General features: G+C 41.0%; 1 protein-coding gene across 1 annotated transcript; it reads left to right on the plus strand.

Annotated features, from left to right (window-relative positions):
* Positions 1-862: 862 nt before the first annotated feature.
* On the plus strand, positions 863-7119 carry LOC115143787 (adenosine receptor A1-like). The gene is made up of 2 exons (XM_029684264.2): positions 863-1300; positions 5831-7119. Exons 1-2 carry the CDS (start codon positions 960-962, stop codon positions 6456-6458), a joined length of 969 nt encoding a protein of 322 aa, XP_029540124.1. The 5' UTR covers positions 863-959; the 3' UTR covers positions 6459-7119.
* The last annotated feature ends 10720 nt before the right edge of the window (positions 7120-17839 follow it).

The following is a 17839-nucleotide window of genomic DNA, read 5'->3' on the forward strand; positions in this document are numbered from 1 at the left end:
CCGATATAGGACTCGTTTTACTGTGGATATATATACTTTTGTACCTGTTTCCTCCAGCATCTTCACAAGGTCCTTTACTGTTGTTCTGGGATTGATTTGCACTTTTCGCACCAAAGTACATTAATCTCCAGGAGACAGTTCGCATCTCCTTCCTGTATGACGGCTGCGTGGTACCATGCGAACTATTGTTCATACAGATGAATGTGGTACCTTCAGGCATTTGGAAATTGCTCCCAAGGATGAACCAGACTTATGGAGGTTTACATTTTTTTTCATACATCCACAGGTACACCTCCAATTGACTCAAATTATGTCAATTAGCCTATCAAAAGCTTCTAAAGCCATGACATCATTTTCTGGAACTTTCCAAGCGGTTTAAAGGCACAGTCAACTTAGTGTATGTAAACTTCTGATCCACTTGAATTGTGAAACAGTGAATTGTAAGTGAAATAATCTGTCTGTAAACAATTGTTGGAAAAATAATTTGTGTCATGCACAAAGTAGATGTCCTAACCATCTTGCCAAAACTATAGTTTGTTAACAAGACATTTGTGAAGTGGTTGAAAACCAAGTTTTAATGACTTCCAATTCAACTGTATATGTATAGAAATAAAGGATACACAAAGATGCCATTTGTTTTATTAAAAATTACAGAAAAGTATTACATTTTAGATTTGTTTATATTTACATGATTTCATTAGAATATTTCAAAATAGATTATTTTAGGATGCACAACCATTTAAAATGTGGTTCATTTAAATATTTGTCAATGTGCATATCGTTTAATCCTTTTGCATTTGTTGAAAAGGAAACGGAAGATAAGCATGAAGTTGCAGGGGGTTGTAACTTTTTCAGTGAGCAAATGTACATACTCGACAGTCTGGTCCAAGAAACATTGCTGTAAAATCCTCAGGATTATAGTTCAGTGGATTACAGTAGAATATTACACTTTCATCAGAATGGCTGACAGGATGTCTGGAGGAGAGGTGGCCTACACAGTGCTGGAGGTGCTGATCGCTGTTGCCTGCTGTCTGGGCAATGTGCTAGTGATCTGGGCAGTGTGGTTGAGCAGCTCTCTACGGCAGCCCACATTCTGCTTTTTGGTTTCTCTGGCTGTGGCAGACTTCCTTGTAGGTGCTGTGGCTGTGCCAGCGGCTATACTGGTAGATGGAAGAGTGCAGATCTCATTCAATGTCTGTCTCTTCATAAGCTGTGTGGAAATTTGGTTGACATTGGCCTCTGTACTGTTTCTACTAGCCATCTCTGTGGACCGATATCTACGAGTCTTCATCCCTCTCAGGTGAGCTGTCTTCTGACCTAAATACTGTAAATAGTCTGTAATTATTGGGACATTAAAGCATTTTTTCTTCTTTTGTTTGAAATCAAACAATGACGTCAAAGTGCAGACTGTCAGCATTCATTTGAGGGTATTTTCATGAACCGTCTAGAAATTACATCCCTTTTGTACATAGTCCCCATTTTAGGGAACTAAAAGTATTGGGACACATTCACTTATTTGTGTAATAAAGTAGTACAAATTTGTTGGATGCATTTGCTGTTTGTTTTGGTTTTGTTTCAGATTATTTTGTGCCCAATAGAAATGAATGGTAGATAATGTATTGTGTCATTTTCAAGTTACTTTTATTGTAAATAAGAATAGAATATGTTTCTAAGTACTTATACATTAATGTGGACACTACCATGATTACAATAATCCTGAATAAATCGTGAATAATGTTGAGTGAGAAAGTTAGACGCACAAATATCATACACCCAGGGTATTCTAACCTCTCACACAGTTGCAATTTTAGCATGTAAATCTTGGTGGGGAATTTTTTAAATAAAAGTGGGATACATGCCCACAAAGCCACTACACAACACAACACTAAACAACAAATGAAATGCATGTTAACAATGACAAACGGTGCCCACAAACTGTTAAGGCCTCATTTTACTGTCTTTAAAAAAAACATAGCTGATTTGGTTGACAAATGTGGTTTCTAATGACTATTGAGATGTACAAACTATAGCATAAGGGCACAACAAGAGGATAAGCGGCAATCCATCATTTCGATTAATGCTCTGTAACATTCTCGCTCATCATTATTCACAATTCATTCAGGGTGATCTGTGATCATGGTTGCATTCACATTAACATATAACTGTTTAGAAACATATTCTATTCTTAATTACAATGAAAGTGACTCCAAAAAGACACAATACATTGTAAGGGAATTTTAATGTTTGTGCCTTTCTGATAATTAAGTTCTGTGTTCTATTCATGTACTGTTCTGTGTTCATGCAAGTGACTGATTAAAAAAACATGTATTTCACCTTCATTTAACCAGGTAGGATAGTTGAGTACAAGTTCTCATTTACAACTACGACCTGGTCAAGATAAAGCATAGCAATTCGACACATACAACACAGAATTAGACATGGAATAAACAAAACATAGTCAATAATACAGTAGAACAAAAGAAAACAAAAAGTCTATATACAGTGAGTGCAAATGAGGTAAGATAACGGAGTTGAGGCAATAAATTGTCCATGGTGGCGAAGTAATTACAATATAGCAATTAAAACACTGGAATGGTAGATGTGCAGAAGATGTGCAACTAGAATGTGCAAGTAGAGATACTGGGGTGCAAAGGAGCAAGATAAATAAATAAATACAGTATGGGGATGAGGTAGTTGGATGGGCTATTTACAGATGGGCTCGCAGTGATCTGTGAGCTGCTCTGACAGCTGGTTCTTAAAGCTAGTGAGGGAGATATGTGTTTCCAGCTTCAGTGATTTTTGCAGTTCGTTCCAGTCATTGGCAGCAGAGAACTGGAAGGAAAGGCAGCCAAAGGAGGAATTGGCTTTGGGGGTGACTAGTGAGATATACCTGCTGGAGCGCGTGCTACGGGTGGGTGCTGCTATGGTGACCAGTGAGCTGAGATAAGGTGGGGCTTTACCTAGCACACACTTGTAGATAACCTGTAGCCAGTGGGTTTGGCGACGAGAATGAAGCGAGGGCCAACCAAAGAGAGAGTACAGGTCGCAATGGTGGGTAGTGTATGGGGCTTGGTGACAAAACGGATGGCACCGGGATAGACTGCATCCAGTTTGTTGAGTAGAGTGTTGGAGGCTATTTTATAGATGACATCACCGAAGTCGAGGTTCGGTAGGATGGTCAGTTTTACGAGGGTATGTTTGGCAGCAGCGTGAGTGAAGGATACTTTGTTGCGATATAGGAAGCCAATTCTAGATTTAATTTTGGATTGGAGATGCTTAAGGTGAGTCTGGAAGGAGAGTTTACAGTCTAACCAGACACCTAGGTATTTGTATTTGTCCACGTATTCTAAGTCAGAGCCGTCCAGAGTAGTGATGCTGGACGGGCGAGCAGGTGTGGGCAGTGATCGGTTGAATAGCATGCATTTCATTTTGCTTGCGTTTAAGAGCAGTTGGAGGCCACGGAATGGGAGTTGTATGGCATTGAAGCTCGTCTGGAGGTTAGTTAACACAGTGTCCAAAGAGGGGCCAGAAGTATACAGAATGGTGTCGTCTGCGTAGAGGTGTTTCAGAGAATCACCAACAGCAAGAGCAAAATCATTGATGTATACAGAGAAGAGAGTCGGCCTGAGGATTGAACCCTGTGGCACCCCCATAGAGACTGCCAGAGGTCCGGACAACAGGCCCTCCGATATGACACACTGAACTCTATCAGAGAAGTAGTTGGTGAACCAGGCGAGGCAATCATTTGAGAAACCAAGGCTGTCGAGTCTGCCAATAAGAATGTGGTGATTGACAGAGTCGAAAGCCTTGGCTGCACAGTAATGTCTCTTATCGATGGTGGTTATGATGTTGTTTAGGACCTTGAGTGTGGCTGAGGTGCACCCATGACCAGCTCTGAAACCAAATGGCATAGCGGAAAAGGTACGGTGGGATTCGAAATGGTCGGTAATCTGCTTGTTAACTTGGCTTTCGAAGACCTTAGAAAGGATGATAGATATAGGTCTGTAGCAGTTTGGTTCTAGAGTGTCTCCCCCTTTGAAGAGGGGGATGACTGACCGCGACAGCTTTCCAATCTTTTGGAATCTCAGACGATACGAAAGAGAGGTTGAACAGGCTAGTAATAGGTGTTGCAACAATTTTGGAAAGAGAGGGTCCAGATTGTCTAGCCCGGCTGATTTGTAGGGGTCCAGATTTTGCAGCTCTTTCAGAACATCAGCTATCTGGATTTGTGTAAAGGAGAATTGGTGGGGGCTTTGGCGGGTTACTGTGGAGGGTGCTGGGCAGTTGACCGGGGTAGGGGTAGCCTGGTGGAAAGCATGGCAAGCCATAGAGAAATGCTTATTGAAATTCTCAACTATAGTGGATTTATAGTGGATTTATTATCCATGGACTTTACAGTGTCCCAGTTAGTACTACAGGATGCAAATTTCTATTTGAAAAAGCTAGCCTTAGCTTTCCTAACTGCCTGTGTATATTTGTTCCTAACTTCCCTGAAAAGTTGCATACCACAGGGGCTGTTCGATGCTAATGCAGAACGACATAGGATGTTTTTGTGCTGGTCAAGGGCAGACAGGTCTGGAGTGAACCAATGACTATATCTATTCCTAGTTCTACATTTTCTGAATGGGGCATGCTTATTTAAGATGGTGAGGAAAGCACTTTTAAAGAATTTGCCAGGCATCATCTACTGACGGGATGAGGTCAATGTCATTCCAGGATACCCCGGCCAGGTCGATTCAAGATTAGAAAGGCCTGCTCGCAGAAGTGTTTTAGGGAGCGTTTGACAGTGATGAGGGGTGGTCGTTTGGTCGCAGACCCATTACGGACGCAGGCAATGAGGCAGTGATCACTGAGATCTTGATAGAAAACAGCAGAGGTGTATTTGGAGGGCGAGTTAGTTAGGTTGACATCTATGAGGGTGCCCGTGTTTACGGATTTCGAGTTGTACCTGGTAGGTTCATTGATAATTTGTGTGAGATTGAGGGCATCAAGCTTGAATTGTAGGATGGCCGGGGTGTTAAGCATGTCCCAGTTTAGGTCATTTTTGTTGGTTTTCCTAAGCCAGGAGTCAGACACAGCTAAGACATTCGGGTTAGCAGAGTGTGCTAAAAGCAGTGAGTAAGACAAATTTAGAGAGTAGGCTTCTAATTTCATGAATCCTTATCAGTATCTGCAATTTGGCAGTTCACCCAATATCTCAGTTTCAAGGTCTCAGCTTCGAGAGAAGAAGCCTCGTGAGGTGTTGGTCTGTCACATGTTAGGAACCAGTATTGGTCGGTCACATGAATGAAACAAAACGGTAATGATTAATTACTTATGCTAAATCATGCAAATATAACTTGTCTGTGTATAGCTGTATATAAGACAACTGCTGGGACTGCCCAAGGAGAGCTACGGTGCATTGAGTTGGTAAAGGATGAGTGTCCCTGTGTAAAAAATTCCACGACAACAGCATTTACCATTAATTTCTATTGGGCACAAAATAATCTGAAATACAACCAAATCAAACAGCAAATGCATCCAACAAATGTGTAAAGTCACAAGCTTGATTCAGTCACTTCGTTCTATAAATATGGATGAAAATACTTTCAAATTAAAGCTGATAATCTGCACTTTAACCAATAGTCATTGCCTGATTTTGAATCCCAACTTTTGGAGTATAGAGCCCGAAATAAGAAAATAATATTTACTGTCCCAATAATTACGGAGTGCTCTACATTTATCACCTGGCACATTCTCTCAAAGGATCTCCCCTTTGTAATCATGATTATGAAATAGGTGGGTGCATCAAGGTTGTCATGTCAGATGATCAGATTCTCTGCTTCAACAGGTACAAGAGGACAGTAACAGAGAGGAGATCTTGGGTGGTGGTGGCAATATGTTGGTTTGTTGCCTTCATGTTGAGCTTCCCACCCATGTTTGGGTGGTACAACCATGACACCTTGTCTCACTCAGGGAACTCAACCACCATCATTTGCCGTTTCCTGGCTGTGATTCCCATGTCATACATCGTATACTTCAATTTCTTCCTCTGCACCCTCACACCGTTGCTTATCATGGCTGTCCTGTACTGCTACATCTTCTGTACGATCCGGAAGAACCTGAAGGGGAGGACGGGGAGCGGTGCCCAGTCCCACACCTACTTCAGGAAGGAGAGGAGCCTGGCCCGATCCCTGACTCTGGTCCTGGTGCTCTTCGCCTTTTGCTGGCTCCCTCTGCACTTCATGAACTGTGTTGCCTACTTTGGTAACCCATCAAACATACCCCAACAGGCCTTCTACGTGGGCATCCTCCTCTCCCATGGCAATTCAGCTGTCAACCCGATCGTGTATGCCTTCAAGATCCACAAGATCCAGGAAGCGTACCTGAGGATATGGAGGAAGTTTGTGTGCCAAGGTGACAACCAGACCACTGAGAATAACACCAGCAGTAACCCTAGGGTAGCCAGAAATTACTGATGGAAGGGAGTTCATCATTGTGAGTGAGGGACAGTTAGTGACATGTATAGAGTGTGGTAAGAAGTTATAGTTCCAGGGTTTTATTCTCAAATTCTTTGATAAGAGTCATTGTAGGGATGCAAAGCAATTTAGAATGTGGTCTATATCTCATATTTGTCTTTATGTATTGTATTATCAGTATAATATAAGCATGTGTAGATCAGGTAGAGCTAATGTCAAACTATTTTACTTTAGCATTGCTCAACTGCGTTGGCATATCACAGCAAATTGCGTTTGTTGCAAATGAAACTGATGATGAAAATGGAAAGAGTAGTGGGTGTTTCATTTCATTGATGCATTTCCTTTGTCTGAATGCCATTTCCTCAATCCAAAAGTTTGTCGTTTCTATAATTGTTACCTTCTGTATGTATACAGTGCTTTCCCAGAATTGGAAGTAAGATGTACTATCTCAATGAAGGAGTACTTATCTAATGAACTTTTTTTATGATTATGGTTACTTTCAACACAAGCATACACAACGTTCTAACACAACTTTTCCCACAAGATTATGTTTCATGTATTTTGTGGTGGTAATGTACCATCAGGTGACACAGAAAGTATACAAATAGGTCTCCATCAAATTCTTTCTTTATCAAAATATACATTTTCTGAGATGAGGAAATCTTCTCTGAAGTTAAGTTTTTATTTCAAAATGGTTTGTAAAATACATACATTACATTTGTTGTAATATACAATTGTGGCAGCTAATGATTACATTGTGTCTATTGATTCATGTATATTAACTGGCAGTACATCTCTACAGTTCCGCTGGTCTTGTCTAAGTACACTAGATGGCAGTACGCAGTGGGATATGTATTACATTATTGCAATATGGCGTATAGCTATAGATGAACGCATTGTGATACAATGGCTGGATATACTCTATCAGACCTCCACTGACCTTCGTAACCATTGTGTATTTTTCCATTAGAGCTAAATACTTTCGGTTTGGTTCACATACTGTAAACTAGGTCATGTTTTAGTGTTCAAGTCATTGTTATACTAGTAGCATCGCAGCGGTAGATGTAGTTTCGTCCACGGTTGTGGTATGTCTATGCAAAACATTATAATCCACATGACATTATATACAAGAGAACGATTATTTATGTACAAGCTAAAGAGTAGAAGCCCTAAAAATAGGAGTAATCTAAGGTCTTGAATTCCTTCAAAATGCAGAGTAAAAGATAGAGGCCAGTTTCATAGTTTTATTTAACCTTTATTTTTTCATAGAACCTTGAATAATGTTGACTTGTAACAGTACTACAAGACTGAAAAAACATATTCAGGGCTTGATTTAGGTCTGGAGAACCAACCCTTATACAGTGGGACAAAAACGTATTTAGTCAGGTACCAATTGTGCAAGTTCTCCCACTTAAAAATATGAGAGAGGCCTGTAATTTTCATCATAGGTACACTTCAACTATGACCGACAAAATGAGAAAAAAAAACAGAAAATCACATTGTAGGATTTTTTATGATTTTATTTGCAAATTATGGTGGAAAATAAGTATTTGGTCAATAACAAAGTTTATCTCAATACTTTGTTATATACCCTTTGTTGGCAATGACAGAGGTCAAACATTTTCTGTAAGTCTTCACAAGGTTTTCACACACTGTTGCTGGTATTTTGACCCATTCCTCCATGCAGATCTCCTTTAGAGCAGTGATGTTTTGGGGCTGTTGCTGGGCAACATGGACTTTCAACTCCTTCCAAAGATTTTCTATGGGGTTGAGATCTGGAGACTGGCTAGGCCACTCCAGGACCTTGAAATGCTTCTTACGAAGCCACTCCTTCGTTGCCCGGGCGGTGTGTTTGGGATCATTGTCATGCTGAAAGACCCAGCCGCATTTCATCTTCAATGCCCTTGCTGATGGAAGGAGGTTTTCACTCAAAATCTCACGATACATGGCCCCATTCATTCTTTCCTTTACACGGATCAGTCGTCCTGGTCCCTTTGCAGAAAAACAGCCCCAAAGCATGATGTTTCCACCCCCATGCTTCACAGTAGGTATGGTGTTCTTTGGATGCAACTCAGCATTCTTTGTCCTCCAAACACGACGAGTTGAGTTTTTACCAAAAAGTTCTATTTTGGTTTCATTTGACCATATGACATTCTCCCAATCTTCTTCTGAATCATCCAAATGCTCTCTAGCAAACTTCAGACGGGCCTGGACATGAACTGGCTTAAGCAGGGGGACACGTCTGGCACTGCAGGATTTGAGTCCCTGGCGGCGTAGTGTGTTACTGATGGTAGGCTTTGTTACTTTGGTCCCAGCTCTCTGCAGGTCATTCACTAGGTCCCCCCGTGTGGTTCTGGGATTTTTGCTCACCATTCTTGGGATCATTTTGACCCCACGGGGTGAGATCTTGCGTGGAGCCCCAGATCGAGGGAGATTATCAGTGGTCTTGTATGTCTTCCATTTCCTAATATTTGCTCCCACAGTTGATTTCTTCAAACCAAGCTGCTTACCTATTGCAGATTCAGTCTTCCCAGCCTGGTGTAGTTCTACAATTTTGTTTCTGGTGTCCTTTGACAGCTCTTTGGTCTTGGCCATAGTGAAGTTTGGAGTGTGACTGTTTAAGGTTGTGGACAGGTGTCTTTTATACTGATAACAAGTTCAAACAGGTGCCATTAATACAGGTAACGAGTGGAGGACAGAGGAGCCTCTTAAAGAAGAAGTTACAGGTCTGTGAGAGCTAGAAATCTTGCTTGTTTGTAGGTGACCAAATACTTATTTTCCTCCATAATTTGCAAATAAATTCATAAAAATCCTACAATGTGTTTTCTGGATTTTATTTTCTAATTTTGTCTGTCATTGTTGAAGTGTACCTATGATGAAAATTACAGGCCTCTCTCATCTTTTTAAGTGGGAGAACTTGCATAATTGGTTGCTGACTAAATACTTTTTTGCCCCACTGTAGTTTAGATTATGTCAAACTCATGCATTCTCTATTAAGTTAATTTCATATTCTTTACTTCCTGCTCTGAGTCGTGAACATATGAGCAGAGGTGTAAAGTAACTCATTACAACTACTCTCGTTACTGTAATTGAGTATCTTTTCTGAGTACTTTTTTGTTGTTGTTGTATTTTCAGTAAAGTAACAGTACTTCTACTTGAGTAATATATTTCAGTACTCTTTCCACCCCTGGTGAGTGAGGGAAAAGATAGTTTGTGAGTGAGAGAGTGAGCGGGTGAGGGAAAGAGTATGAATGGATGAGTGAGTGAATGTCAGCCGGTCCCATGGATAAGTAAGATGTAACAGAGGGGTGAATGATGGATTGAAAGGGTGAAAGAATGAGACATGTTTATGTCTGGAATATGAAGTATATTGAAGTCTGCCAACTTTATTCTTTATGCACTTTATTTTGCATTGCTTAAAGTAACAGTACTCCTACTTGAGTAGGATATTTCAGTTCTCTTTCCACCCCTGCCTACGGGAACCTTCCGGTCGAATGTCTCTGGAGTCCTGCTGCTCCTTGGCCACTAGGTGACGCTAGAAAACTGTAATAAACACACCAGTGCTTCCTCTGTTGCTTTTCCACAGTAAGATTGCATACAATGCAGAGGAATTCAACAAGCAGTTTTCTGTGGAGTTCCTCATCGCTGCGGACGGTCATTGTGCCTCTCAAGGAAGGCAATAGACTGTATAGTTATCACCTGAATAGGATTCTATCCCTTCACAAACTATACAACCTACTACCTCACCTCGCCAGGACACACTCAACTAAGGCTGACGGATGAGGGGGGAATGTCATTCAAACACATACAGCGAGAGGCAACTACACAAACACACTCACCCTCAAACACAATAGGGCCATATCACAATTGGCCCCAATCGCTGTAAACCAAATAAAGATTTGGCTGGTCTGACAGAGGAAATGTTGCACATCCTCATGTTGTCCTGGAACATTCAGTGAAAGGATGTGATATGCTAATTGTTAACTACCCCACAGAACACAGACAGGCTGCAGGCAGGTGTCCAGGCTGGGGAGATGAATGGGACAGCCAGGGGAAAATGGTCTGGCTTCAGGGGTATTGACGATTGGTCTGTCTCCTTAGGAAAGACAGTAGATTGTATAGTTATGTCAGAGGGAGGACATATACCCCACAACTATTCAATCTACTACCTCAGTCTCAAGGACAGGTGCTCAATTTATCATCAACCCGGAGAGGAGGTCAGGACTTCTACTGGGAATCTGGGAGAAAAAGAGAAATAAAAAAAGAAAGAGAAAGAGAGAAAGAGAGAGAGAGAGAGAGAGAGAGAGAGAGAGAGAGAGAGAGAGAGAGAGAGAGAGAGAGAGAGAGAGAGCATTTGTATGTTTAGTGGTTGATCATTACTGTACATAATAAACAAATACACACACACCTTTGCATATTTGCATTCAAACAAATGGCCACACATAGACACACACACATTCAGACACACCACAGGACAGTAGATTTAACCAACTTGAATAATCAGGCACAAACAGAAACTCGGCACAAGTCCAGATTATTCAAATGACATCCCCCACTACGGACTGAAGAGTTAGTCTGGTAACAGTTTTATAGGGAATTACCTCCAAGGAGCAATTTTCTCTTTGATTTTGGCTCTGATGTTTAAACCTGGGCCTGGTTCAAATGCTTTGCTTTGTGTGAGCTGTGGAGCTGAACCCGAGGATTCATCAGTTCATATTAAGGCAATGACAGGTGTGTGTCTGTGTCACTGTGACAGTTATAGAGAACAGCAGGCATGTGATCTGATTGCTACGGAATCGCTAAAGGTAGCTTAGGTCAAAAGATGAACAAAATAATAACAAAAGAATGCAGTCGCTACGGAAAGTGTGTTAATTTGTGCGAGTCTAAAACGTAACTCACTGGCATTCAGAGAAGTTGGCATGTAATAAAGGAGAGCTGTGCCAGGAATTAGTGCCCATTTTCTTTAGAAACTTGGCTCTTTCCAGCCCTGCAACCTTACGGTAGCTTGCTGTTTAACAGGCAGAATTAAAAAGCTGAATTTTATCCCCCAGTTGCCTCCCTCTAGCGTGAACAAAGCTGTGTGGATAGCCTGAACAGAGCTGTGTGGTTAGCCTGAACAGAGCTGTGTGGATAGCGTGAACAGAGCTGTGTGGATAGCGTGTACAGAGCTGTGTGGATAGCCTGAACAGAGCTGTGTGGATAGCGTGAACAGAGCTGTGTGGATAGCGTGTACAGAGCTGTGTGGATAGCGTGTACAGAGCTGTGTGGATAGCATGAACAGAGCTGTGCTGATAGCCTGAACAGAGCTGTGTGGATAGCGTGAAAAGAGCTGTGTGGATATTGTGTACAGAACTGTGTGGATAGCCTGCAAGCAATGCAAAGAAGGAAGGGAACAGGATGAAAACAAAATAGTAGCGCTTTGGCCATTTTAGGGAGTTGCTTGGCACAAATGTGACAACATTTGTGGGGCAGAAACCTGTGAAACTCTCACACTGCTTCTTTCAATTCATTGGATTGGATCTCAGCTGGGTCTGACTGCTTTACTTGTAAAAGGTGACACTATTATGCACATCTGAGTGGATAAGATCAATGACATTTACAACTTTGCAGCGTCAATCATTTCGAAGAGATGAAGGTGAATGAAAACGGATCAAATTCCATTGTTTTTATGCTGACGTGGTATTTGATAGTGAACTACAAAGATGTTTCTATCATTTCTACCATAACAAGAGAGTCTCAAATGTCCCCCCTAAAACTATGTGGTTGTTTTTCTCAGTGTGGAAGCCATTTCCAGCTCTTTGAAAAAGAGCTCAGTGTTAGCTGTGCCAACTAGGGTTTGAAGTACCAGCTGGGCAGTGCAGCCCACGCCCCCAAGGGCCTTGCATCGGCTGGGTGGGTTGGGCCAGCTCAGGCAGTGTTACGGTAGATGATGGTCAAACCATGAAGAGGCCCCACCGCTTTGCATAAATTAGCATGTGAACCATAGCCTCTGAAAGGCACCAGGGCAGTTCATTAACATTCTGAATTTCTATTTGGCCTAATTAAGGCAGACAGTGATTGAAATGTTTTGGCAGGCTGCGAGGCAGTGTGTAGGAGTGCCAGGGACTGCTCTGTGGGGGAGAATGAGAAGGCAGTGGGGCAGGGATGGAGTGGAGGTCTTAATTGAGATGTTGAATTAATTAGACGCCAAATAAGAGCCTCTTCTGACTGGTCAGTGTACATAGACGGAACAGACCGAGGGGGACTGATTTCTATTGACAAAAATAAGTGATTAAAGGCTTAGGGTTGAATCCTAACTTGTGAGTCCATAACTTGTGCATCCTAACTTGATACATGAATGTGTTATGAAGTTTACCTTAGTTTGAGGTATTTCGTTCTTCAAGTTAGAGAAAAATAATTCAATTTCCAGGCTGTGAGTATACAATTATTTAGATGTCTTAATAAGGTCAAATAAGATATGCGTTTTGAAATGCGTTTTCAGTTGGATTTTGTTGGAGCAACTCCACATTTCTTTGTTGATGATTTTCTGGTTGTTTATGAATAATTAACAACACAGCCCGCAGACCGGAAGTTTAACAAAGGAAATAAGATAGTGGTCAATTTCAGAATGGTAAAATATCTTAAGAAAACAAGTGTAGCACATTGGTACATTGGTAACACTTGATCAAAGATAAGGTTGCAGTTATCATTTGTATAGTTTTGGTAGCAAGTTTAGTACGAAGAAGCTACACAACCTTTTGCATACCATTTTTCTATATGAAACCCATCCTCTGTTTGAAGTGCTGGTAGGCAGTAACTTCCCACTGAACAGTGCTTCATGAGGATGATGGGCCTCATAGTTCTGGGAGAAGTTTTTGTCAAGTTTTTGTCAAGCCTGAAGACTGGATACATGACAACAGGTGATGGAATTGACGGTGAGAATCCATAATATGATTGAGTATATTTATATTTGGAAGTGTTTTACCCGTATGACCGTATGACCGTATGTCCTAATTATATAAATACAGATCTGCATGCTTGGTAGATGTCAATATCATACAAGACAGTGAGTCATATTTGTGCACATAATATATAACCTAGACAAAAACAGGCACATTTAAACTTGGAGAAGAGATAATACTTACAAACATTAAAAAGTTTAAATCAGCAAAAAGCTGGATCCTTATTATCAACTGTTCAAATCCCAGGCTTCTCACTCACTGACTTCATTGGACAAAAGAAAATGGCTGCCGTGGTAAGTAAGAGAGAGGAGCTGTCTTCCTGTCACCTCTCCTGTACACTTTTTCTGACAAAGACATCCTCAGAAAATGCTGTTTCTGTGTTTCGCCTTATAGAAAGAAGCCCGGACAGAGTGAAACAACATCGCAATAACAAACTTGGTTCTAATGTTCCATACTGTGGATTAGCAGGATTACGAATCACTCGCGATTAGTATTTTGCCACGAGCACAATACAAAAAATATCTAACATGAGTTGGCAAAGGTCCACGGGGATCGGTAAAACTCTGGGCACGACCGAGAGGGAAGAGACTGGGGTAGAATCTTGTACGCTTCTCCCTTCAATATCCTGTGCCAAGAAATGGGCATTGTCTGTGTGCCAGGCTGAATCTCAATGAACCAAAAAGCAGTTGATGTAGTGGAGGGAGCATGGCGATGCTCGCCACTGACAGGGGAGGGGGAGGGGAATATTGGCACCGAAGCAATGGGAGTCAAAAACAAAGACGTGCATGTAACAATACCATAACTACTATGGCATCGAACCAGACTTACACTGTCGCAGCATCAGCTAGATCCTGTGCTCAACTTTTCAATTCTGAGAAATGTCCAGAGAGAGGGGTAGAGCTAATGCAGTAAAAGACTGATCCGGTCTGTGTGCTCCATCCGTTGAGACTATCTGTAACACATCCTGTTGATTTTCCCTCTCTCTCTCTCCATTTGCCAGGAATTTACAATGATCTTCTGCCTAATTCATGTAAACAGTTTTTCCCGCTTTACAATTAGAAACACTTTGTTCGCCTGCCACTTCAGTATGGTAATGATTGAAAAGGAAGTGGCTATTATCACGTTGAGTTCGCCCGTTTGCAAGCATCTACCTCTGTTAATGTTTTGAGCCCATTTTATTTAGAACAATACGCTATTTAGTGTCTGTTTCAAGACACATCCTATCAATTATGAACAATTTTTTCAAGCATGAAATCAATGGTGAAAAAAGCACGTCAATCATTTAGTATTCACATATATCTAACATGGAATTAGAAGAGATCAGTTGATCAATTCACCAGTAGGCAAACAGTGTATGACAGAGTTGATCTGACAATACTGCTTTCAAAAAATGATTTGCTTTAAATCAGTCAGCATTATTAAGCCAGTGTACTGTTTGAGTCAATCAGCATTTACTTCCAATCTTAAGTATGCATGTACATAACCAACCTCTGCAACAACAACAAAAATACCACCATATTGTTCAGTACAGTACTATGGACGTGGTGTGCCTTTCCTTTCCCATAGCCAAGTAGTCAACGTTCAGTGTCTTCCTCGTGTTCATGTTCCAACTCTCCAGTCTACCCTTTCTGCTAATACCAGACTCAGGCTCCACATCTTTTCTTCTCAGTTCAGTTTTCTATTGAGCCGAGTACAGGTGAGTTGAAAAATCCTCCAGCATAGATATACTATATATCCTATTGAGCCTAGTGTGGTACCTAAACACTATATGTCTAGACTAAAGCAAGTACACTTTTGTATAGTACAGTAGCCTACTTCTGTTCACTACATTGACAACGACAGAATTTATTCATCAAGTAAATCGGCTCGATCCTACGATAATGTCCTGGTTGCAAAAATAGCGGGCCCCAAACAGGAAGTATATCTGGTGTTGACCTTGTTTGACTCCATCCTGTGGTCTCTGGAGGCCTCAGTGTAGCGTGGCATAGCAACCCCTATTTGTTGGAGCACTAATAACATGCAGCAACTAACTGCACTAAATCATGAACAGACCTAGATGATTGATTAACATTTAATGGATACATCTTTCACTTTGTTCAATATTCATCCCCATAGATTTGTTTAAAAGAAAACAACGAATTTAATATCATACAGGCCTTATGAATATTGATACCACATTTGACAATTACGGTCTTATACTGAATTCAAGTTTATAAGCTGTTAGGGCCAAAAGGCTCCATAACAGCTTCTACCCCCAAGCTATAAGTGTCACGCCCTGACCTTAGAGAGCTTGTTTATGTCTCTATTTGTTTGGTCAGGGTGTGATTTGGGTGGGGATTCTATGTTCTTTATTTCTTTAGTTCTGGCCGAGTGTGGTTCCCAATCAGAGGCAGCTGTCTATCGTTGTCCCTGATTGGGGATCATACTTAGGCAGCCCTTTTTCCCACCTGTGATTGTGGGTAGTTGTCTATGTGTAGTGGTCTCCGAGCACTACGTAGCTTTACGTCGTTTGTTATTTCTTGTTTTGTTGGCGACATTATAAATAAACTAAAATGTCCGCTCACCACGCTGCGCCTTGGTCCATTCCTTTCGACGAGCGTGACAATAAGACTGCTGAACAATTAATCAACTGGCCACCGGACTATTTACATTTATCCCCCCTCACCAATTTGTTTTGTACTGCTGCTACTTGCTGTTTATTATCTATATATAGTCACTTCACCCCTACCTACATGTACAAATGACCTCAACTAACCTGCACCCTCGCACACTGACTCTGTACCAGTGCCCCATGTATATAGCCTCGTTATTGTTATGTTATTATGTTACTTTTTATTTTATTTGTCTTAACTCTTCTTGAACTGCACGGTAAGGTCTACACATTTTGTATTCGGCTCATATGACAAATACAGTTGGATTTGATTTAATTTGTTAGGATAACACCTATTGTTCTTTTTCAGAGCCAGGTTATATGGTCTACTCCTGTTTCCATCTAACAATACAATATGTTCACTTAAATCCAAAACTTTTCCCTCGATGTTGTAGCAGTTGGATACATCAGAGTTACATCAGAGTTACTTTCAATATTGTTATTTTTTTTACTTCTCATTGGCCTTCAAGTATTATCAAATCAGATTGTTTGAGTATGCTTATAGTTCCTGATGTAGGCAATGAGACTTTGTTCCTGGTAACCAGTGGGTCACTGTAACCGGGGGAGGAGACACAAATAACAGGGGATATGAATGGCCTGGCTTCCAAAAGAACACATCATCAAGTAACATGACAAGTTCATCTGAGGAGAACGCAACGAACAAGGGGAGGAGGAGCTCGTTTTCTGCCTCTTCCCCACCTTCCCTGCCCCCACCCCTTTTTTATATTTCTCTCTTCCTGTAGCTTTGGCTTTCTGTATGACATGCTCTCTCTCTTTCTCACACACACGCACAAACATGCACATACACACCATCAGACACAAACACACACATACACACCATCACACACAAACACACTTGCACACTAACCAAATAATAGACTGTAGGTAATATTCTAAAACTGGAGAGTGTAGGCCTTGAGAGTGTAGGCTTTGAGAGTGTAGGCCTTGAGAGTGTAGGCTTTGAGAGTGTAGGCCTTGGCTACATGAGCAATTTATTAATGCTGCACATTGTAGTAAGCGTACGTGTACTGACAAAATGGCGACTTTTGACGTCCCTTTGTTGAAAGTAGAGCTACTGTTAATGACCACGAGCCACTTCAACATCAATCCAGACCTTTTCTTCTTCTTCTATTAACGTGATCGTTTCTGCACGATCTTAATTGCGACATGCCAACAATAACAACTTAAAGCTACTTTGTGAGTGCAGAAATGCTGAAATTGAGACCCGGAAATCATACTATGCTCTACGAACCCCTTCATGCATCGAACATTGCTTGCATCAGAATGATCTGGTTCGTATTGGTTTCTGGACAGGTCTGTAGGTAACAGCAGTAACTAACCGACCGTTAGTTACCAAAGAAGTAGTCCTTATCAGCTCATTTAATGTTGTAAATTAGTTTGACATCTCTGTTTCACTTTTTAACACATTTGGTAGAGAGAGCTTTTGTGTTACACAGCCACCAGGGCTTTCTAAATTGTTCTATTTTTAGATGTGATGTAATAGTTAATGCAAAAACCTTAAGATCAGGCTCTCAATATTTTTTATATATCAAATCATCCAAAACATCAGCATATCGTAACTATTTGTGTGTGCAGACATACAGTATATACGTTACAGACACATTGTAAGTGACGTTGAATTTCAGAATATAATCAAAATAACAAAACTGTCCATAATACTAGAGCCAACTTGTTGACTTTATTATGTTCACTATAGAGCTGCTCTATTGTTGTGAGAGTCCTCTTCTTTTGATCATACCAATTGTATAGTGTTTGTATAGTATTGTATA

This window comes from Oncorhynchus nerka, linkage group LG15 (genome assembly GCF_034236695.1).
Source record: "Oncorhynchus nerka isolate Pitt River linkage group LG15, Oner_Uvic_2.0, whole genome shotgun sequence".
Lineage (NCBI taxonomy): Eukaryota > Metazoa > Chordata > Actinopteri > Salmoniformes > Salmonidae > Oncorhynchus > Oncorhynchus nerka.

Excerpts from the sequence above, each read along its gene's own strand:
- LOC115143787 (XM_029684264.2), top strand. The coding sequence starts at position 960 with ATGGCTGACAGGATGTCTGGAGGAGAGGTGGCCTACACAGTGCTGGAG. Across the intron at positions 1,301-5,830 it reads CGAGTCTTCATCCCTCTCAG|GTACAAGAGGACAGTAACAG; the intron begins GTGAGCTGTCTT and ends CTGCTTCAACAG.